This window comes from Dendronephthya gigantea, unplaced genomic scaffold (genome assembly GCF_004324835.1).
Source record: "Dendronephthya gigantea isolate DGI-Jeju-01 unplaced genomic scaffold, DenGig_1.0 000015F, whole genome shotgun sequence".
NCBI lineage: Eukaryota > Metazoa > Cnidaria > Anthozoa > Malacalcyonacea > Nephtheidae > Dendronephthya > Dendronephthya gigantea.
Genome location: NW_021163025.1, coordinates 2,459,328 through 2,479,738, shown reverse-complemented (window position 1 = coordinate 2,479,738; position 20,411 = coordinate 2,459,328). Strand labels below are relative to the sequence as shown.

General features: G+C 37.0%; 5 protein-coding genes across 6 annotated transcripts; 2 read left to right on the top strand and 3 right to left on the bottom strand.

The window, feature by feature from the left end:
• Positions 1–44: 44 nt before the first annotated feature.
• On the bottom strand, positions 45–2,482 carry LOC114520319 (consortin-like). Its single transcript, XM_028540567.1, has 11 exons — positions 2,223–2,482; positions 1,872–1,878; positions 1,645–1,746; positions 1,498–1,528; positions 1,329–1,412; positions 1,234–1,262; positions 1,065–1,150; positions 957–987; positions 757–865; positions 356–598; positions 45–261 (listed from the first exon to the last, which is right to left on the bottom strand). Exons 1-11 carry the CDS (start codon positions 2,336–2,338, stop codon positions 71–73), a joined length of 1,029 nt encoding a protein of 342 aa, XP_028396368.1. The 5' UTR covers positions 2,339–2,482; the 3' UTR covers positions 45–70.
• A 144-nt stretch (positions 2,483–2,626) lies between these two features.
• LOC114519955 (AT-hook motif nuclear-localized protein 9-like) lies at positions 2,627–3,697 on the top strand. Its single transcript, XM_028540144.1, has 3 exons — positions 2,627–2,826; positions 2,950–3,396; positions 3,465–3,697. Exons 1-3 carry the CDS (start codon positions 2,653–2,655, stop codon positions 3,627–3,629), a joined length of 786 nt encoding a protein of 261 aa, XP_028395945.1. The 5' UTR covers positions 2,627–2,652; the 3' UTR covers positions 3,630–3,697.
• LOC114519953 (WD repeat-containing protein 62-like) lies at positions 3,649–16,672 on the bottom strand. 2 transcript variants are annotated; one of them, XM_028540142.1, is made up of 42 exons: positions 16,528–16,672; positions 16,286–16,377; positions 15,372–15,434; positions 15,087–15,144; positions 14,787–14,888; positions 14,599–14,676; positions 14,464–14,502; positions 14,261–14,362; positions 13,816–14,069; positions 13,556–13,645; positions 13,300–13,375; positions 13,098–13,211; positions 12,828–12,924; positions 12,607–12,644; positions 12,445–12,511; positions 12,245–12,347; positions 12,062–12,153; positions 11,746–11,871; positions 11,575–11,648; positions 11,370–11,449; positions 11,252–11,290; positions 11,108–11,183; positions 10,910–11,021; positions 10,763–10,826; positions 10,516–10,555; positions 10,299–10,428; positions 10,106–10,173; positions 9,752–9,859; positions 9,578–9,635; positions 9,453–9,508; positions 9,347–9,376; positions 9,132–9,206; positions 8,712–8,917; positions 8,014–8,310; positions 7,771–7,828; positions 7,656–7,698; positions 7,155–7,452; positions 6,941–7,001; positions 6,685–6,747; positions 5,236–6,154; positions 5,038–5,129; positions 3,649–4,059 (listed from the first exon to the last, which is right to left on the bottom strand). In XM_028540142.1, the coding sequence occupies exons 1-42, from the start codon at positions 16,624–16,626 to the stop codon at positions 3,721–3,723; spliced, it is 5,076 nt and encodes a 1,691-aa protein (XP_028395943.1). In that variant the 5' UTR covers positions 16,627–16,672; the 3' UTR covers positions 3,649–3,720. The 2 variants fall into 2 exon arrangements, with proteins under 2 accessions (XP_028395943.1, XP_028395944.1); XM_028540143.1 differs by lacking the exon at positions 8,014–8,310.
• A 626-nt stretch (positions 16,673–17,298) lies between these two features.
• LOC114519934 (N-alpha-acetyltransferase 30-like) lies at positions 17,299–18,991 on the bottom strand. Its single transcript, XM_028540115.1, has 4 exons — positions 18,207–18,991; positions 17,759–17,882; positions 17,630–17,685; positions 17,299–17,538 (listed from the first exon to the last, which is right to left on the bottom strand). The coding sequence occupies exons 1-4, from the start codon at positions 18,669–18,671 to the stop codon at positions 17,401–17,403; spliced, it is 783 nt and encodes a 260-aa protein (XP_028395916.1). The 5' UTR covers positions 18,672–18,991; the 3' UTR covers positions 17,299–17,400.
• A 164-nt stretch (positions 18,992–19,155) lies between these two features.
• Positions 19,156–20,408, top strand: LOC114519933 (cyclin-H-like). The gene has a single exon (XM_028540114.1). The coding sequence runs from the start codon at positions 19,287–19,289 to the stop codon at positions 20,211–20,213; it is 927 nt and encodes a 308-aa protein (XP_028395915.1). The 5' UTR covers positions 19,156–19,286; the 3' UTR covers positions 20,214–20,408.
• The last annotated feature ends 3 nt before the right edge of the window (positions 20,409–20,411 follow it).

Here is a 20,411-nt window from a genome sequence, read left to right as displayed (position 1 = left end):
ATAACTTACTGTACAGGTAAAAATAAATTAGAACAATGAAACCTTTGAAGGCTATCGGTTACTAAAAACTTTACATGAACTTCACACCTGGAATTGATGAGTTGAAGTAGAAGTAATAATAGTATTTTAGTCGTTGTACAAGATACGAATGCAGAGCATTGACATCTGTGTCGTACTTGTAACAAAGAAAAATGGTAAAGGCAATAGTTATGAGCAATGAAAAAACAAAATATAGCATCAGGATTGTTCCACAGCTGGTGACTGCAAAAGAGAGATAAATGGTTAGAATAGACAGCAAATATTGCTGGCAACTGTGAGCTTAGTGTAATGGTGTGGAATATTACAAATTTTCTACCTTTTCTTTGCTGTGGACAGGATGATTTAGATTCTTGATTATTCTCAGGATTTTCACTTTCATTCCTCTTGCTGTTGGATTCAAGAAGAGTCTGCTCTTTCTGACTGTCATCATTTAATTCATTATTTTCAGATGTTTTTTCCTCCTCAGCAAAATTTGCACCAATTTCAGATTGTTTTTCAGTCATCTCAACTTCAGTTTTCACATGTTCTTGAACAGGCTTTGAATATTTCTCCATTGCAGCTAAACATAGCAGTAATGACATCAATCCTCATGCCTTTTGATAGGATCAATAAGGGACAAAAAAGGATTTAATAGAACTATCTAGTGTGAGGGCAACAGATTTTATATTAGAAGGCCACTTCCTAGTCAGGTTTATCCACGAATATCCTCTAACATACCAGTGTACTGCTCTTTTCCCATTTCAGCATAAATCAAAGTAAATTGGGTCAAACTTTTGGTTGTTATAGGATGTGTGTCACCATAGACCTTCTTACGCAATTGAGTTGCCTTCAAGAAGACATGTACTCATTTTACACAATTAAACATTTGTTCATATAAGAATGATTACATCATACAAAAGACAAATGCAACACAATACCTTCCCTGCATACTCCAAAGCAAGTGGAACACTAATAATATAAAATATGTATAATTTAGGAAAGTTTCTAACTTCCTTTCCAAATGGAAGAACTATCAGATTACATACTTGTTTTGTTTCAAACACATTTGTGATAACTTTTCATATTCATTTGCCATCTGTGCCTCATCTGGAGGCACATCTGTATCAGCAGTCTTGAAGATAATTACAATAAAATAAAAAGATTATGAAGATCTAATCCATTGTCTGGGTTTTTAGTAACCAAAGGCTAACTCACCTCAGACGACTTTTCATTCTGGTCTTGTTCTAACAAAAATACAAACAAACATTCAGCAACTATTTTATTCACAAATCAATCAGTGACAATCTCACCATTTGCATCATCTTTCCCAGCCTGAATAAGCGCGGTTTCATAAAACAACTTCTCTGCTTGCACGAACTGAATTGCTTTCTCATCTGCATAGCAAATACTTAAGGAAAATAACGAATACACTCTATTTCTACAAAGTAAATCACTTTCTGTGATTATCTGCAAGGATACACTCCCCTAGCTTGCTATATATCTCAGCAATCTATACAAAAATAATTCACAGGATAAATATGATCGAGTTTCATTGCCTTCTGCAGGTTGTCCTTGCAAAAATATACTTCACAAATCAGCAATTCTCAAGGCTTTGTCAAATCTTACATTGTGAAGACAATACGGCAGTTCTGAGAATGAGTCATCTTGTTCAATATCTTGCAAGCAACACAGAAAACACTGCAGTGCACGGGCATAGGAAGAATTTCTCTGAAAATTAATAATATAAGTAGATTATATTACACTTGTTAAGAATTCATGAGTAAAAAAAGACATGAATTCCATGTCAGTATAAGCTAGTTTATACTTATCTCCAGATAAATCAATGTTTTTACCTTGAATCTATACAAAATCAAAAATACAATCACTTTTGTTATATTTACGTTGTTATAAGTTTTTTCACTTAGAAAGTTTGGATGAACTTTTTTTGATGCACCATGCATAGAAAATACCTACATATATATTGAATTCATCTCATAGAAGCCGAGAGTGGAGATTAAAGATTTAAATTTGATAAAAATTTAGCCAGCCTTTAGCTTTTTTTGTCATGACAACGACATGCGCACTTTTGTCTTTAAATTTCCCGCTCAAGACTTCGCTAGTATTTTCATTATTTCCTAAACTGTTCTCAAAGCACTACTAAAGTTAAACCCTGGATGAAAATAATGTCGTACTAAGATACTTACTGCAGACCTTTATCATACAGAATTTTCCTCTCGTTTCCTGCAATTCTCTCTGAAGCTTCGAGCAAGCCCTCCGATAACTGCGCTATTTTATCATCTCTAGACTCTGATTCCTGCATATTTCGATGCCTTTATCAACAACAGATTTACGCTACATTTTAAAACAGCAAGAACTGTTGTTGAAAGACCTACAGTAATTTCGTATCAAAACATTTGAAATTTAAAATGTTTTGAAGCACATTTGTTAAAACGACTTTGCAGCTTTAAAGCGATAAAAGGATATCGTGGTACACAAGTTGATTACAATGTGTTTTGGTGTATTACAGTGGATTCACGGATGGACAATATTGGATCATAGGAGGATGCTGTAGTATACACAACTATGGATAATAATAGTTGGTTATAATAGTTGATAAAGGATCCAAACGTAAAAATGTCCAAGTATTCTTCTCATGTTGTCAATGTGGAAACAGGTTGTGATATAGTTAAATGTCTTCAAAATTTTACTACGGCACAAAATCTCCGAGCTGCCTTTGTTGTTGAATGTACTGGGGAAGTAAGCAGAGCCACCTTAAGGATGGCAGAATCATGGAAAGCACATGAACCAGTAAGTGGGTGGCAACTAAATTTGAAAACTTCCTTCTGTATAAGAATATCTTTGCAATGTACTGCTAGCAAGTCCATGTTTGAACCTATAATATGATGATTCAACAATGTACCACCAATATAGGTTAAAGAAGTCAATTACCAAGCCAAGATAGAGTCATTTGTTGGTACAATAACTGGTGAAAATGGTCATTTACATGCATCACTGTCTAGCCAAAGTGGTTGTATAGGAGGCCATGTTTTTGGGCCATTGATTGCATCAGAAACTGTTAAAGTTGTTGTTGGTGTATGTGAGGACATTGCATTCACAAGATCACACGATGAAGCAACTGGTTACCCAGAACTGGTAGTAGTAGATATCAATAATTGTGAATTGACAGGAAAGCCTCAGAAAGAAATGAAAGAAGATTCAACTATAAGAACATATGCTGTTCGTTTGATCCCAGGAGAAGAAATTTGCAATGGTTTAAAAAGCTTTGTAGTTGAAAAGGAACTTAAAACACCATATATCATGACATGTGTTGGTAGTGTCACAAAGGCAGAACTTGCTCTGGGCAAAGATGGAACAGAGGTACATTGTTAGTGTCACATCTGTTAGATCCAATGCAGTTTACTAAATTACCAATGCTCTAATTCTAGGTTGTTACAATGGAAGGCTTTTATGAGATTGTGTCATTACTTGGGTCACCTGATAATCTTGAGATCTCGATATCTGACAAAGATGGTCATGTAATTACTGGTCATGTGACAGGAGAATTGATAGTTTTCACTACAGCAGAAATCGTTCTTGCTGACACTCAATAAATTACAGTTTATTCACGACTCAAAGTTGATGTATATTTTTTAAAATAAATCATACAATTTTGTATAAATAAATTATCATTTTCATTTCATTCTAATTGTTAGAAATCTTTGCTTCGAATTTCTTTAAAAGTAATTCGGAATATTTATCTAATAATGGCTCTATCTGCTGGCTTTCCCGCTGTGTAAGAATGTATTCTGTCTGTTGGGAACTGTCTTTCGTTTCTGGTTTTTGAGCTTCCGTTTGACTTCCTCTTTCAGTTTCGCCGTGTTCCTCTCTCGGCTCCAGGGTTCTCGAAGCTCTAGGCGAGCGCACGTGTTTTCTTTCTCGTTCAGTTTTACACTCCGTGATACTCTCGTGTATCGTGGTGAAGGTCGCAGCAAGCATTGATAGTCCTTGACGTTGATTGTCCTTAATATCACCATTCAATATCTGGAAGAAAATCATCTCTTATTGATCCAGTGTTACTACAGGAGGAGACCTACACTAAACTAACTTTATTTATACTGAATAGCTCTATCAGTTCTAAACTGTTCTTCCTAGAGGTCCAGTAAGGATCATCTCTTATTGATCCAGTGTTACTACAGGAGGAAACCTAAACTAAACTAACTTCATTTATACTGGATAGCTCTATCAGTTCTAAACTGTTCTTCATAGAGGTCCAGTAAGGATCATCTCTTATTGATCCAGTGTTACTACAGGAGGAAACCTAAACTAAACTAACTTTATTTATACTGGATAGCTCTATCAGTTCTAAACTGTTCTTCCTAGAGGTCCAGTAAGGATCATCTCTTATTGATCCAGTGTTACTACAGGAGGAAACCTAAACTAAACTAACTTTATTTATACTGGATAGCTCTATCAGTTCTAAACTGTTCTTCCTAGAGGTCCAGTAAGGATCATCTCTTATTGATCCAGTGTTACTACAGGAGGAAACCTAAACTAAACTAACTTTATTTATACTGGATAGCTCTATCAGTTCTAAACTGTTCTTCCTAGAGGTCCAGTAAGGATCATCTCTTATTGATCCAGTGTTACTACAGGAGGAAACCTAAACTAAACTAACTTTATTTATACTGGATAGCTCTATCAGTTCTAAACTGTTCTTCCTAGAGGTCCAGTAAGGATCATCTCTTATTGATCCAGTGTTACTACAGGAGGAAACCTAAACTAAACTAACTTTATTTATACTGGATAGCTCTATCAGTTCTAAACTGTTCTTCCTAGAGGTCCAGTAAGGATAATCTCTTATTGATCCAGTGTTACTACAGGAGGAAACCTAAACTAAACTAACTTTATTTATACTGAATAGCTCTATCAGTTCTAAACTGTTCTTCCTAGAGGTCCAGTAAGGCTCATCTCTTATTGATCCAGTGTTACTACAGGAGGACAAAAGAATTTACAATTTACCTTTGAATGGCAGTCCAAAGCTCGTTCAAATGCTCGAACTAAGTCCACTACAACTTCTTGACATTCGTTCGTTGTGACTTCACTGGGAAATACTGAAAGAGAAATCCCAAATGTTATAATAATAATAAAAACAAAATGAACGTAAATCAGTTCAAAGATAGACCAGGAAAGTCCCAGAAATGACATCACCAAGCATACCTTTCCCACTGTCTGTCATGTGTCGTTCATACGAGCTGACGTCACTATTTGTCACGAGATAATCACGTGACAAATTTATCTGGATGAGCTGTGGTGCTGGTGTCGCTAGAGCCGCAGAGAGCTCAGCTGAGAGTTCACTCAATTCAGAGTTCGTCGTTTTAAAGCTTTTCTGTTGATCTAAAACCTCCAAATCCTCTTTCTGTTCATTCACAGATTGAGATACCTTTTCAGGCTCTTCCACCTCGACAGGACTTTCCTGAATATCTTTCGTTTTTTCTGTTAGTAAATCCCCGCAGGATTTCGCTTTTGGTAGGTTTGTCTTTGGCGCAGAGCGCCTACGATCTGAACTCTTCGTCTTCGTAAGTTTTGTTAAATTGAAGGGAAAAGATTTTCTGTTGTGAGATTTCTGCGTCTTCTCTCCCTCCTTGAGTTTATTCAAAGTTGTCTTGTTATTCGTTTCCTTATTCTTCGTTACCTTCTTGTCTTCCGCTTTGCTTTTTGTTTGAACTTTTTCTGCTTTCTTGTTCGTCTTAGACTTGCTTGTTTTGTCCTTTGGACCAGAATCAAAAAACGCTATCAGCTCTGCTGCTCGTTTTGTTGGACTTACTGGCTCGTTTGTACCAGGAGAATTTTCTGTCGAAACGTCAACTTTCTCTAAAACAGCAACTTCGCTTGTATCAGAGACAGGTACAGCAGATATTGCTGTAGATTTGTCTGTTTTATTATCGCCATTTTGTTCATTTTGCTTCGAAGTCTCCTCCCGTGGTTCGTAAGGTTTTGAAGCAAGATTTGTCGCTTGATTTTCATCGCTGAGTGAGCTTCGCTGTCCATCAATTACTTCGGCCATGTTGCTCGTTGATTCTTCCGTTTTTTCGACGTCGTGTTTTTTTGTCCAGTTATCTATGGATTTGAAACCCATCTAAACCGAAAAATGTTACTGTAAATGTCTTGCAATAGTAGGCTATAGCTTCATGAGTATATTAAATACAGGCTGTTTTGATTTGTGGTTTCTTATTTCTGCCTGAACAATGCTTGAATACACGAAAAACGTGAAGATATTGTAAAAGACAACCTATATATTCTCAGATATACAGACTTTAAGGATTTCTCTAGCTTTTTTTTCCGTCTGATTATGGACCACACATTGCCGCAGATGCAATGTTATGTGTTACAGCGTCGATATCTTAATTCAAAATCAACGCTTTGTGCATATTTAGAATACTTTGCCCTATTTGAATGCAAAACTTATGGAGATTGTTTGAATATTTTTTTGGCATCTGTCATAAGGATCTAAAACACTTGGCAACGAACTTACTAATACTGATTATGGGATTTTCAAATACATTAGATTTAACTCGAATGGCAAGATATGTTTACTTTATATTATACTAGCGTCTAGCGTCTATTGGCGTAGATTGCGTTTGTTTAAATCAGTCCATATCTACTTACGGCTTCGAGGCGTTTCTTTGTTGATTCAAGTTCTACTTTTCGCTTTTCCAGTTCAATAGTTTTCTAAATAAGGTCAAATCTGTCTTTAGTTTGCTAAGTCCGTGTTTTCAACCCCTTTTTAAGAAATGAATTCTGTTTCTCATCACTGCATTTCACAGACAAATATCACAAAAGCTCGGAGTACCCCCAGGGCATTAGCTGTAGTTTGATCAAAATAAGACTTCATACACATTTTCATCAAAACATAAAATCAAACCTGTTCTAAGCTTTCAATATTGCTCTCGTTCGTCGTTTCCGTCTCGTTACCCGATGTTGACCTAGTTGAGAAGAAAGTTATATTCATGAATAATCACGCGGTAAACTCAATATTTTTCATTGCAAGAAACAAAGGCATGCAGTTGTGGTTTCATTTTTCACGCGTTCGATCTCCCGAACCTTCGCAAAATATGCATTGTCCTTTGCGTACGAACCTTACAGAACTTTGCTTCGATCGCTGTATAAATCTGGCTGAAATACTAGTTCGATGAAAACTGTTTTTCTCGAAAGGCAAAGGCTCGCTTGGCGCCGCTTCATTTGAACCGAGAAACAACGGTTCCTCTTTGTCATCAGTTGGAGTTGAACCAAGATTTTCAAAATTTTCGGCGAAGAACTCCTTGTTGCTCTCGATGTCAGCTCGTTCTATGCTTGGGGCGGGTATTTCAGGTAATTCGTCCCATTTCGGCACAATTTCTGTGCTCAGCAAGTCTTCCTCATCCGATATGGAATCGCCTGAAATTATTTTAAATCACACACTCGAAAATGGGATTGAATCTGGTTAAATGACTCGATACCTGACCAGTTCTAAACTGTTCTTCTTAGAGACCATTTACATGTAAACAAAACTGCAATATTATTTATTTTATACAGAAAATAGCTGAACAGTTCTTCCTGATGTAACGATATTCAGTATTTCTTGTTCATCCAGGACTAACCTGTTCGTTCGTCAACCTCGTCCCTGGAAATCGACTCTGTGTTCTGAAGAATTACAAGGCCATGAATACAACAACACTACAAAGTACGTTTTATAAAAGGCAACGTTTTACCAACCTGACTTTCCCGCTCTTTTTCATCTTCACAATCTTCAAAAATTTTCACGTCGTACGGCCTAAACGAGCCATTTATCATCAACAAAACACATACGAATTAGGTTTAGTGTTACGATTAGTTGGAGTTAGGATTAATCTTATAGATTAGATTTGAGATTTGGATTGAACGATTACCAGATTAAAATGTTGAGTAACTTATTGTTTTAAACATCTAAGATTAATTTATTAAATCCAACGAACTTACACTGATTCTAAGGTTTGCTCAGTTGAATCTCGTCTTCCTAACAAGGCAAACTCAACTTCATGAATGACAAGATTATCCATCGAATGACCAGAACGCATTTCAAAATATCCAATTTCATCGCCTGCTGAACTTTGCATAATCTCCTGGATAGATCGTTTCTTGAGTGGAATTTTATAACTTGTCGCTGGTAACTCGCTCTTTTCTTCGTATTTAAGATCAGGTTTAGTAGTTGGGTTAGTTACGGCGTTTATTGATGCGTTATGTGGGTTAGTTTTAGACGTCTTGTCCGAGGAAAGGCTTTAAACAAAATTAAATTTACGTTTTATGTCGACTTTTATCGTTAATATGTTATTCCGTTGCTGTCACTTCCGTTGGAGCTATTTAAGTTATGAACTACAAAACCCTAGTTTATTTTAACCTGAGGATTTAATTTAGATGAAGGTATAACATTGATACGAAATACGAATCAGTTTATTGCAATGGCATGTCTTACACTACAGCAAAAAATTCTCCTTGGGCAAAGGTAAGAAGCTCTGCCCATTCAAACACTGTCTAACTCTAACTATATTCGTGGAATAAATAATGATTCACCCTTATCTTGGGTGATGGTGTAACGTCCTAAACCTCTCATCCCACCTGCCATCTCACAAGATAAAACTAACTTTATTCTTGTGAATCATATTCATAATCATCCTTACCTTGCTATTTCATCATCCAGATCTTCCTCGTTTGGATAATATATGATATCCTCGACAATTTCTTTGTTTGCTGCGATGTCTTCAGGATCGTTTTGCTCCGAAGAAGAGGAAGACGTTTTGTATTTGTTACGTCGGCTTTCAATTGCTTCAGCATTAATATCACTGCCTCGCGAGACCGTCACCTTTGACTGTAAATTCTCAGGACCCTTTGATGGTGCATGTTAAAGGAGAGTGGAGAATGATTAGTTTTGGGGCGGTGGTGCTAGTTTGGGGTAGTAGGTGGGGCTAGTTGAATCGTCGTAGGGAAGGTTGAATAGGTTAGTTCGCGGTGATAGGTGGGGTTGGTAGGTAAGCAGAAGATTTCTCAAAGAAAAGGCAAATGGTTAGCGAATTCATTTATAAAAACATTCACACACATACTTTATTCGACATTTCTTTTTCATAAATCTGCAAAAGAGCTTCTGGATTTTCAGAGAAAAACTCTTCCTCGTTTAGCTTTTAAAAGAGAAAACAAAATCAGTTTTATAAGGAGAAAAAAAGTAAAATAGAGGAAGCCGAAGACAGATAATGAAGTTTGAAATCTGCAAACAAAAGCACTAAATTCAATATAACATAGTGAACCAAATTTCACTCACTGATCCATTGGAATAACGTTTTTCAAGCGGCTACAAAGAAACGTGACACAAGTTGTAAGATGGAGAATAAGTTGATGACATTTGATTTGTGAGATGTCAGGCTTACCGTGTTTGCCAATATATCCAGGTGACTGTTTATGGGCTTTCTTTCAGGACTTCCGTCTAAAGAAATGAATGAAAGGTAGAACAATAAAAATAGACAAATGTCTTTTATTGCAAGCGACCACTTACCAAGTCCTTTATCATCTTCGTCAAGAGAATCCGGGAAAATCTGCATTGGATTAAAACGCTAGAAAAAGAAATGGTTTAATGATAACTTGCAGGATGTATGAGGGCTGCTTTGTAACGACTGTTTTGATTAAGTATAAAAAAGGACTCGAAACGCATCATTTTCAGTAAACTCACTTCGGCCCAGCGTCCTTCGGGCTTTCCTCTTGCATTGAGTGTTGATGTATTTGTCGTCTCAACTGATTCAGTGATGACAGAAACCTCCATGTCCACATTCGTGATAACCTGAATACATATGGTAAGAATATTTAACACTGGACTGTATTTAAAAAAAAGCTTAATTACGGCTGTATTTTTCTGTCATTATGCCTAATGAATAAGGACGAAATACGACGGAGAAATATGACGATGAAACACGACGATGAAACACGACGATGAAACACGACGATGAAACACGACGATGAAACAAGACAATGAATATGAACTATGGATAAGATATGGAACGCCAATCACTAGTGTTACACAGTTTACCTGTTTTTTAGCCCATGTGGGAAGTTTTTTGATTGTGCTAAGACGATAGCCGTCAAATAAGGTGCCAGCTATAAAACAAAAAAGGCTGAATCATTAAAGACCATTTACTATTGCAGTTACTTCACCCTGAACCCAAGTTCCCTTGTCACACCAGTGACACCATTGATCTAGTGAAATGAATCAATTTACTAACGTTCTTTCATCTCAAACATATCGTCCGTAGCTGGTCGAAATTCTTCATCTGTTCCATCAATCTCGTTCACGTCATGAAGAGTTGTTCTGCTCGGTGATTCATCCAGTTCTTGCATCTTCTCCAACATATTCTAGAAACGAATGTTTTCTTCAGCAAATCCTCCTCATCTCGTCCAATACCAGAATGTTAAACACTACATGACTCGACTCTATATTACCTGGGAAAACGCCGACGGAAGTTTCCAAACAAAGATACAACTAAAGGAGAATTGAAAATGTTTCATTCACTCGACTGAAATGTCAAATTTAGATGAAGTCAATGGGCCTCCATAAGAAGCCCTCGGTTCGACGCTGTTTGCCAATAAAGCGTGTTCCAGCTTGGTTAACTGTACATTGGCAAATCAGAAACACGCTACGTTGGCCAACAACGGCACAAAGATCTACAGCCTATGACTACAAACTCACCCGTCTCCCGAAACGGTGATCAGTCGTTCACAGTCCAGTGAAAACTGTAGGCCAGTGACGATTTCTGAGGCAAAGATTACATTTCAATGATGAAACATTGGTTATCATCGAGTCCCTGCCTAAGACGAGCAGCAAGGTTTACCTCACCTGAATGTCCTACCATGCCAGCCACACACTCTCCAATATCAAAGTCGTACAACGCCAATGATTTGTCAGAACAACTGGTTGCTGCGTAGAAACCTGATCTGTCCAACAACACCTAGGAACGAGATGAAATACTTCATGAAATGAACTTGCAATAATTAAAATTATTTCTCAAGAGATGATGAAAAGACACAATCCAACCTTTAAGATGATTCCATCATCTCCCATTGTTCCCTTAAACGACCTCAGTTGCTTCCCGCTGGCGATATCATACACTCTAACACAAAATTAAAACTGATCAGTTCAAAACCTAAGAAATGGACACGAAAATGTTCACAATTCTACCTCATGTTTCGGTCCTGCCCAGCGGTAACCGCATATGTTCTGGAAATGAAGAAGTGGAAAGATTAGAACAACCATTTAACATTAAGATATATTTTCTAAGGCGAATGACCCAGCTTACTTTGACGGGTGAATATCCATGTCATAAAACGTTGTTTTTGTCGCCACATTGGTGTACCTTGTGAACTGTAACTCGGGATCCTATAAATTGGGAAATCAGATTCAAACTCTGCCCAGCCGGCTTAACTCTGTCCAGGCTTCTTATATTACGCTCCTACTAGAACACTCTGGTTATCAAAGAAGTTCTTACGTAATTGATAACGTACCTTTTGCGCTGATCTAAATATAACAGATTTATCAGCAGCGCAACTGATGAGTTGAAAGTCTTTCGTTTCACTCACTGCAACACAGAAAATATGAAATCATTTCAGTTCTAGCTGTAACACCCTATGGCAACAGCTCACATCCTTGGACGAGCACTCCAGGCTTGTACTGACCGTTGAATCTTATGGAGGTGATCGAAGCTGAATGGTCGTCTATAGTTTGAAGCAGATTGAATTTATTCTCGCAGTCAAAAACGTGAATTAAACGATCGCGTCCAGCACTGGCAAGAAGACTGGAATCTAAAAGATTTGAGAAATTAGTCTAGTCCTACACTGATCTTTATTCAAGAAGACATTTCCTAATATTGGTTGTGACTGCGAAGGCAGAAATACATCATTTAGTTGAGTAAAACTTGAAGATCAAGTCTTCTTACACACGGTCTAAGTGAAAACAAACGACTGCGTAAATCACATACAACTGCCTCCTTACCAGCGTCAGGTGATGAGTACTCAATGCAAAGTACTTCAGACTCGTGCGCTTCGATTTTGATTATTTCGTGCATCTGAGCAACATCGAATATCCTGGAGATACAAAATAAAACTAGTTTGAGCATGTTGTGGTTCGAAGAGTGAGGTTTCATTCTTTCAGAAATAAACAGTCTTCCATCCCTACCGAATATTCCCCATTCTATCTCCTGAGGCTAACTGAACTCCGTCAGAAGACAACTTTATTGATCTGAGACCAGGCTTCATCTCCTGTTCTTTGCGACCATTTTCTGAACGAGAACACAAAGAAACGTGTTTCAACTACGAAATCGGTTACAATGATTAATCTACCAGCAAACATAGTTTAATCGTCTGAAACTTAAATACCTCCACGACTCTTCATGTCTTTTAGATTGGTGATGTCCTTTTCAGTGTAAATAACTTGCAAGAGTTCCTTTTAAAAAGAAACATTAAGAAAACTTAAAGAAGTGAAGGCTGGAAGATATTTGATTGAACGTGAATATAAAAAATCTCGACGTTTAAACCAACCTTGCTATAGATGTTCCGGCATGATGCCATTTTGCTGTCTGCAAAAAAATACGAAAAATGAAAGTGAGTAACCATTTGGTGATGCCGACCGCTCGTTGACTTATTTTGGTTGGTATTCGTTGTAAAACAGGCATGTATTTGAGATGAAGGGAACCCAGCTTCAAATGAAGTTTGTGTATCGTTGTTTATATGAATTAATATCAAATCCATAGAAAGCAAACCTGAATCAATATTCCAAACTCTGACAGTTCCGTCAGAGGAGCACGTCAGAAATGAACCATATGGAACATTGTCATTAACTGCGACATCTGGAAAAACCTTTAATAAAACAAATATTCCACTTTTTAACGCTCCTCAGAACTACAAAACACGCCAATGTGAAGTATTCTGTTCATAATTCCATCAACGAACAGCATATGAGCATACCGAGCAGTGAACAACTTGATTTGGTTTGACATATACAAATGTGCTTTCGCAAGACACACACGCACCTCAATTCCCCAGATGCATGAGTTATGGTAGAGAAAAGATGAAATTTTTCCAATCTTTTTGATGTCTTTAATGTCCCAGATATAAATACTATGATCGTTGTACACGCAGGTTAACTAGAAACGAAATACGATTTAAGAAACAGTCACAAATGGCTCTCCCATCATCAATCTGCCATCGTATGTCCTGAGAATTCAATTCTACCTTTGATCCTTGATGGTCAAGCGTGATAGCCGTGGTATCAGGATAACTGGCGTTGTCAACTTTTGCAAGCAAGTGACTGGAATACGAGAAATGAAACACACGGCAGTTAAATCAATATTTTGTGGCACTTCATTCGACGCCATTGCGATGCCGGTGCAATGTTCTTGCCAATGAAACAGTTTAACCATTTCTTTAGTGGAAACAACAGCAGCTTATTTATTTGAAGAGTCAGGGCTTGAATGATCTTTCAGCCTACCTGGCGTCGTGTCCTGCAGCAACGTCAACTCCGAGGCAGTGAGGTTTGGGAAGAGAACCGATGAATTGAAGAGACGATGAATTGAACACTCTGCAAGGATATCGATAGACAACTAGAGTCATCCATATTATACAATATATTACCTAAATATTCGTTGCTGCCGTCTAAGATGGAGTTTTTCTACACACACTACAAGACATCTTCCTCTGGCAGCTGTGAAACGATCATACATTATGACTTCCCTAACGTAGTTATCTTACCTTATAATTCCATCAGAACAACCACAAAATATCAAATGCTCATTTACAGTTAAACTGAAGGCGCTATTCACCCTCAATTCCACCCATTTTTCGAGCAATCGTTTCTCGTTAAACGAACACAACAATCCTGATTTTGTTACACTGTATGTAAGCGTAGAGTTCACCCCAACACCGCAAGCAACGTCGATGAATTGATTATTGCGTTTCTCTCCTAAAATGGCAGGTCGTCCTTGAAGTGGAGTCTTTTTCTTCACCTATAAAGAAACGATCAACAAAAAACATCACTTCCTTCATTTGTTCAAACCCCAGTCCATTTTCCATGGCAAATAACAGTCTATAATATTCATTGCATGGTCATATCACAGTATAAGGAAATACTTACATGGTATACCTACAAGCTAATTTACTTATATATAACAGTCTGTTGGTTGTGATGGTACCATACCTTGTTTGCACTGTCTGTTGATCCTATGTACCAAAACTTCACTATTCTTACACCAACTGTGACAAAGTAATCTCCTTTTTCAGAAAATGAGATTGCACTGACCTAAAGGCAATTGTAAACAAGTGTAGAAGCATTCTCGTGACAAAACATCTTACCAGGAAGTCTTACCAGGTTTTGCAGGGCACAAATCATGTTTTCCCTACCTTCGAAGAAACTTTGTTGCAAGCTATTGCAGTTCCTTCCTAAATGATTTGGAAGAATATTAAAGTATGAATTCATACCCTGAGCATAATGGGGAAGCAAAATATTGTGACTTTTAGTATTTCCTTGATATTTACCCTCCAATTCCAGATATTAACCAGCATATCATGTTGAAAACCAACAGAGACCACATATTTCATATTTGGTGAGAATGCCTGGGTATACAGACAATCATGAATTAATACTAGCCTGAGAGATTAAGATTAGTTTAAGACTGACTTAATTCTAATAAGATACCAAGGTTAGTTTCATCTCTCAAACCTACCACACTCTGGATACCATGCTTGTGTCCCTTCGCCATTTCCGACACCTGTGGATGAGTGTTGTCCTCTGCATCCCAGACACGGACAGCAGGCTGGTGACCACTCTGTATTGCAACATTATAGAGTAAGGTGAGTGACTGTGACATTGTGGCCACTCCCAATATTTCAACTTGTGGCAACTCCCAATATTTTGACTGATTTTTTAAAGTGCATTGATAAAACAAGGGAATTGGAGATGATCTTAGTGTAGGCTTATAACTAGCAGATCAGGGTGGCTAATCACCAGACAATCTTGCTCATACCTCCCCTGAGACGAGAAATTTGCCATCTGGTGAAAATGCCAAGGAGGAAACTGTCTTCCTTAAATGCAAATAAAAGCTGTGGTAAGCATTACTCCGCACATTCACCACTGAAATGGTGACCGACTGGTCTTTTTTTGTAAAGTGAGATTACCAAACATATTTTAAACCACTAAAAAGAATTACTGGGTGTACAAAAGAACTACTTATGAACCTTTTCTAACAAATGTAAATGTTTTAAATGGATAGCTAAGTTAAATTATTTCATAATAGCAATGAAAAGCATACTTGGATGAGTTAACAATATGACTTTGGTTGTGCCCAGTTGAACTGACAATGACTATAACACACCTAAAAGATATATATAGCCAATTATAACCTGTTTTTTGTTAATATCTATAAGCATATATAGTTTGTTATCAGTTTATGATCATTGTCATGAATGATTTATCCTATTTCAATACCCTGTACAAACATTGACCTGAATTAAATATATTTGACGTGGTGAAACAGGAATTCCACAGTGTTTACTTAAGAACTCCTATGGGATCATAGATTTTAAGCAAAGCTGGTTTAACATTTGATTTTTATATTACGAAAAGTAACAAGAATACTAGATTGTTTTTAATCGGAAATGATCGTTTCCTGCATCCAGTATTCATCCGAAAATATTGTACTTTGTTTGTACAACTTTTCTACAAATGTTTGGGACTGAAATAGGTAACAGGTTTAGATGATATTGCACAAAAACTTCTTTGTGTTTCGTAGGAACTAAAGTATATTTTTTCTATTTTTTTCATACAAATGCGGAAGAAACCACGTACTTAATAAATTATGCAGTCAAACAAAATAACACGGCCAGTGAATGAAAAATGTACAAAACACAGCAATATTGTTAAGAAATTTGCCTTGTTTTAAACTGCTAGGAGCTAATTAAAGAGGCTAAAAGGTCAAAACTGATTTGAAAACAGAACAATCACAACTCATGGTTCCTTGTTTCCAAGTATTGTCGAGCCCTGACTACCCAACAGAGAAGATATTAGCTGGAAATGTTTTTAAATAAGTATGCTACAAAAGAGAAGATTCCTGTAAGATAGTGTTTCTTGAAACATATATACAGCTTTTATATCAATCTATAAATCCACTGCTGCCAAATTCAGAAACGTTTTGGAACAAACCTCCTTCAAATCTTTTCTACTTACCCGGCAGGGAAGGCAATCTCTCCAGTTGTTGGACTGCATGCCAATCCTGAATTTCCTTTGAGTGTAACCCCAAGTACCTTCTCTAATACAATCTAGATAAGCAATTGAAATCGGCGCCAAATTTAGTCTCAAGCAGTGAATTTTGGAAACTGACACCAAATGTGGAGCATTTTTGCACGATATTTTACGGCTGTGAACCACAGTTATGTTTGATGAAAAACTTTGATGAAAAAACTACAAACCCTTTCCGTCAGAGGTCGTAAATCTCTCAGACTGCTTCCTTTTTTAACCAGCTTTCTTGTCGGTGTGAGTCTGCCAGTAGATCGTCTTGGAGCAAACATTTTTACTCCAGATTTCAACACCTGGCCATGTTCGTTCGTCTATGAATTTCATAATAATAATGGAGTTTGCTCATCGCAAATTTTCACTTCCGTTCCACATTTCATTTCCGGCACGCGGATCCTGTTTCCGGTTAATAAATATAATTATTATATGGCTTTTCAAGATCCTCTATTCTGATTGGTCGGTTAATACTCGAGGTTACTATCGCAAGTGAAGTGCTGCCGAATATACTTTCATATTAGAGAGAGAAGAGACGTTTAGTTACGGCTAACAAACTTTGTGTTTTAACTCCACCATTTTAAAGAGTGCAGCAATTTCGCTAAATTACAAACGTTCTACATAAAACTTGTGATGTAAGAAAGCATTGGCCACTTCTAATGTTTTTTAGCAAGGCAGCTAATTCAGCTTTGCCATATGTGTTTCTCTTTCGCCTTTTAAAAGTTCACGGGGGTGGGGAGTGTATAGGACAGGAGGGGATGTTCAGGGCATGAAGAGGTGTACAGGACAGGAGGGGGTTTACAGGATAGGAGGGGGTGTACAGGATAGGAGGGGGTGTACAAGACAGGAGGGGGTGTAGAGGCTGCAGGAATTGGCTTCAGGTGATTGATGCATGATACCCCACATTTCCAAAGCTAACCAAAACAAGATTTGTAGCAGTGCACAGCACTGGCCATTGAGATATTATTAAAAGAAATTGTATCAAAATTGACAAAAATTAGCATATCTAAGTTTTTTGTATTGATCATGAATCATGTGTTTTCCCGCAGTCCGTCTCATCGCAACCAGAGTTTTAGACGAAGAGCATCGACCCCATTTAAGTAGTATTTGAAAAGACGTTTGTCACGAACAAAACCCAGGTTTTCGTACAGTCGTAATGCCCCAACATTCGTTATTTCAGTCTCCAATACCACCTGTAACAAACAAATAATTTGTATTTTGATACAGAGTAGAGTATCAAATATCACAGAGTTGTCTTATGTTTTTTAAAAGGAGAATACTCACTTCATCACAACCTTGTGCTATCATCATTCGTATAGCCTTTATAACTAAGTTACTTCCTAAAAATACACACATGACATTAAGTCTCTATCGACATATAGGAAATTCTTTTACATCTATCATTTTGCGTACCTATTTGATGTCTTCGGTATAAATTATCAACAGCTAACATTGCTATATATCCCCTTCTTGCCATCTTTTTATGAAGATCAAGTTTACAAACTATAGCACCAATACAGGTTTCCCCACAGTACGCCTGAAATCAACAAGAATATATGAATAGTTTTAGAAAAAGTTTTTAGCATACAGTTAGGACAAAGGATTACCATTCAGGTGATGGTGATTTGGATAATCTGATCAATTAGCCTTCCTCGTGAATCTAGATGGTAGGTATTGGTCATTGTGAGGAACGCTACTTCAACACAATTTTACCAATATATCGATCAATTCCTCAAATGCCTGTTCCAAACATTGGGTTCTCAAATAAGCATAGAAAATGTTTTCCCTGCCTTAGACATCGTAATACACAACTGTTGACACTGATTTCATGTGGCAATATGTACTTATGTAGTTTACTCACCAAGAATGAGAGTTTTGGCCAATTATGTATGAAATATCTATATGTATAAATAGAGTATGGTTCTGAAAGATCCTTCGTTATTAATGCCATTATATCCTTCATCTGTGCTTCAGATTCATAGTTTAGATAATTAATGGTGACCTTTCCATGACCCTCCACCTCAATTTCATGTGTGTCACCATGTTCATCAAATTTCACCCTTCTAACAGAAATGGGTGGTGGCGTGTAGCCCAGGGGTAACAACTGTGACTGATGAGAGTGTCCACAGTTGCCATCCCTGCACGGCATGGAGTTTACTGGGATCAAAGTGGTTTCTGGTAAATTTACAACTGGCACGACCTTTTTTGGGTCAGAATGGTTGTTCTCTGCACCCAGAACTAAATCATTTGAAATCCCATCAGTTATATCCTGTAGTTTGTCTTCACTGTTTGTCAAGTTAGCATCACCTTCTGTAGCTCCTTCCATTCAATAAACACAAACCAACAGCGCTCGGGTAGGGTAAACAGAAAGTGTAAAAAAAGTACAAACGAAGTCAAACAAAGACAAAATTTAACACGCGACAATCACCATGTGATTTACTATAACCTTGTAGTTACAATACACAAAATAAGTCCTTTTTTGCAGTGTCGTGCTCATTTTCCGCATGTTTCACGATGATATTGCTTCATATTGTACAGAGTTCGGTGAATATTTCCTCAGTTTCCAACAAAAACAACATAAAAACCTTTGACAGTGATTTTTCTCCAGCATTCACTTGAATTTTCAAAATTTTACAAAGAAGCAACGAACACGTCCGACCATTTCCGAACATGTTCCGAATGCACGAAATTAATAGTATCATATTTTTAGTACTGATATTTAGATCAATTTCTATTATTCCTAAATAACTTATAAAACGAAAAAACAGCTAATCTAAAAAGAAAAAACAAAAATACAGAAAAATATACGTTTGAAAACATATTTATTTGAACACTGCACAGAAGTAGTAACCTACATTCCCGCTGCGCCTGAAATTAGGGATGAAAATTTAAAACCCAAGACTGTGGTATTGATGCACGTGTGGTAAAGTTTTAGCAAAAAATGTTCCATAGCAGTACACACAAGAAACACTGGATATTCTCAAGTTTGGAAGAACTCGACCAACTAAGAGAGAAATGCATTCACAATTACGCGACAAAAAACGCAATTCCTGCAACCAATGTAGTCACCGTGGACGAGCATAAAGTTCTATGCAAATATTATGAAAAAGTATTGTTTCATTTATGTCTGCAGTTTCAACCATCCTTGCCATATTCCGTTATGTTTACTGCCTTCGTGTACTTCAAGAGAATCTACTTACAGACCACAGTAATGGAGAGCTTGGCTGAGGATATGATCTCAGTATGTCTTTACATGGCATGCAAGGTTGAAGAATATAATGTATCTGTTGATAAATTCATTATGATCTATCCTGAGGTTGACAGAGAGCGAACAGCCAACATCATTTTGGGTAACGAGATGGGGCTAATGAGATTGCTTAATTATCAATTAATTGTTCATAGCCCCAAACGAGCATTGGAAGGCTTCTTTATTGATATCAAGACACGCTTCAAACAGCAAGAGAATTTTGAAAAATGCAGAGAGATTTCAAATGAATTTCTTAATGCAGTCTTGTTTTCAGATGTGGTGTTCTTGTATACACCCTCTCAGATTGCGCTCGCTGCTTTGTTTGCGGCATCTAAAGAAATTGTCCGTAGTTACATCACCTCCGTCCTAGCACCTGCAACACAGGGTCAAAATCTGTTTGAAAAAGTTGAAACAATAGTTAAACTTATAAACACAAAGATAGTTTGTGAAGATACCCATGTTGAACAAATCAAAGCAAAGTTGAGTAAACTACCTGTCCCAGACAAAAACAAAACTAAAAAAAGGAAAATCGATAATGGAGACAATGAAGGACACATTAAACGTCAAAAATCGTCTGATAGTATAGATGATACTTTAACAATAGACATTGAAAATGAATAATTGCTGTGTTGTTGGACTTAAAAAGTTAGTTTCTTCAGTTCTTTTGAGAATGTTAAAAAATATTGTCAAATAAAGTTTGTACTGAGAGTTAATATAAGGTCTCTATTGGTCTCTATCAGTTTACATACAGAGAACAATTTTTACTGAATTTTCACCTATTGCAGTAATTATAGCTCCAGTTATTTATTGAGTTCACAT

Bases quoted from the DNA above. Each gene is read 5' to 3' on its own strand.
- LOC114519955 (XM_028540144.1), top strand. From the start codon at position 2,653: ATGTCCAAGTATTCTTCTCATGTTGTCAATGTGGAAACAGGTTGTGAT. The intron at 2,827-2,949 runs GTAAGTGGGTGG...CCACCAATATAG, and splicing joins CATGGAAAGCACATGAACCA to GTTAAAGAAGTCAATTACCA. The intron at 3,397-3,464 runs GTACATTGTTAG...CTCTAATTCTAG, and splicing joins TGGGCAAAGATGGAACAGAG to GTTGTTACAATGGAAGGCTT.
- LOC114519934 (XM_028540115.1), bottom strand. From the start codon at position 18,671: ATGGAAGGAGCTACAGAAGGTGATGCTAACTTGACAAACAGTGAAGAC. The intron at 17,883-18,206 runs GTGAGTAAACTA...TGTTGATTTCAG, and splicing joins GGCCAAAACTCTCATTCTTG to GCGTACTGTGGGGAAACCTG. The intron at 17,686-17,758 runs GTACGCAAAATG...GTGTATTTTTAG, and splicing joins ATACCGAAGACATCAAATAG to GAAGTAACTTAGTTATAAAG.
- LOC114519933 (XM_028540114.1), top strand. From the start codon at position 19,287: ATGTTCCATAGCAGTACACACAAGAAACACTGGATATTCTCAAGTTTG.
- LOC114519953 (XM_028540142.1), bottom strand. From the start codon at position 16,626: ATGTTTGCTCCAAGACGATCTACTGGCAGACTCACACCGACAAGAAAG. The intron at 16,378-16,527 runs GTTTGTAGTTTT...TTGCTTATCTAG, and splicing joins TACGACCTCTGACGGAAAGG to ATTGTATTAGAGAAGGTACT. The intron at 15,145-15,371 runs GTATGCTTTTCA...TTTGCATTTAAG, and splicing joins CATATTGTTAACTCATCCAA to GAAGACAGTTTCCTCCTTGG.
- LOC114520319 (XM_028540567.1), bottom strand. From the start codon at position 2,338: ATGCAGGAATCAGAGTCTAGAGATGATAAAATAGCGCAGTTATCGGAG. The intron at 1,151-1,233 runs GTGAGTTAGCCT...ATTATCTTCAAG, and splicing joins AGAATGAAAAGTCGTCTGAG to ACTGCTGATACAGATGTGCC. The intron at 599-756 runs GTATGTTAGAGG...TGCTATGTTTAG, and splicing joins GGGAAAAGAGCAGTACACTG to CTGCAATGGAGAAATATTCA.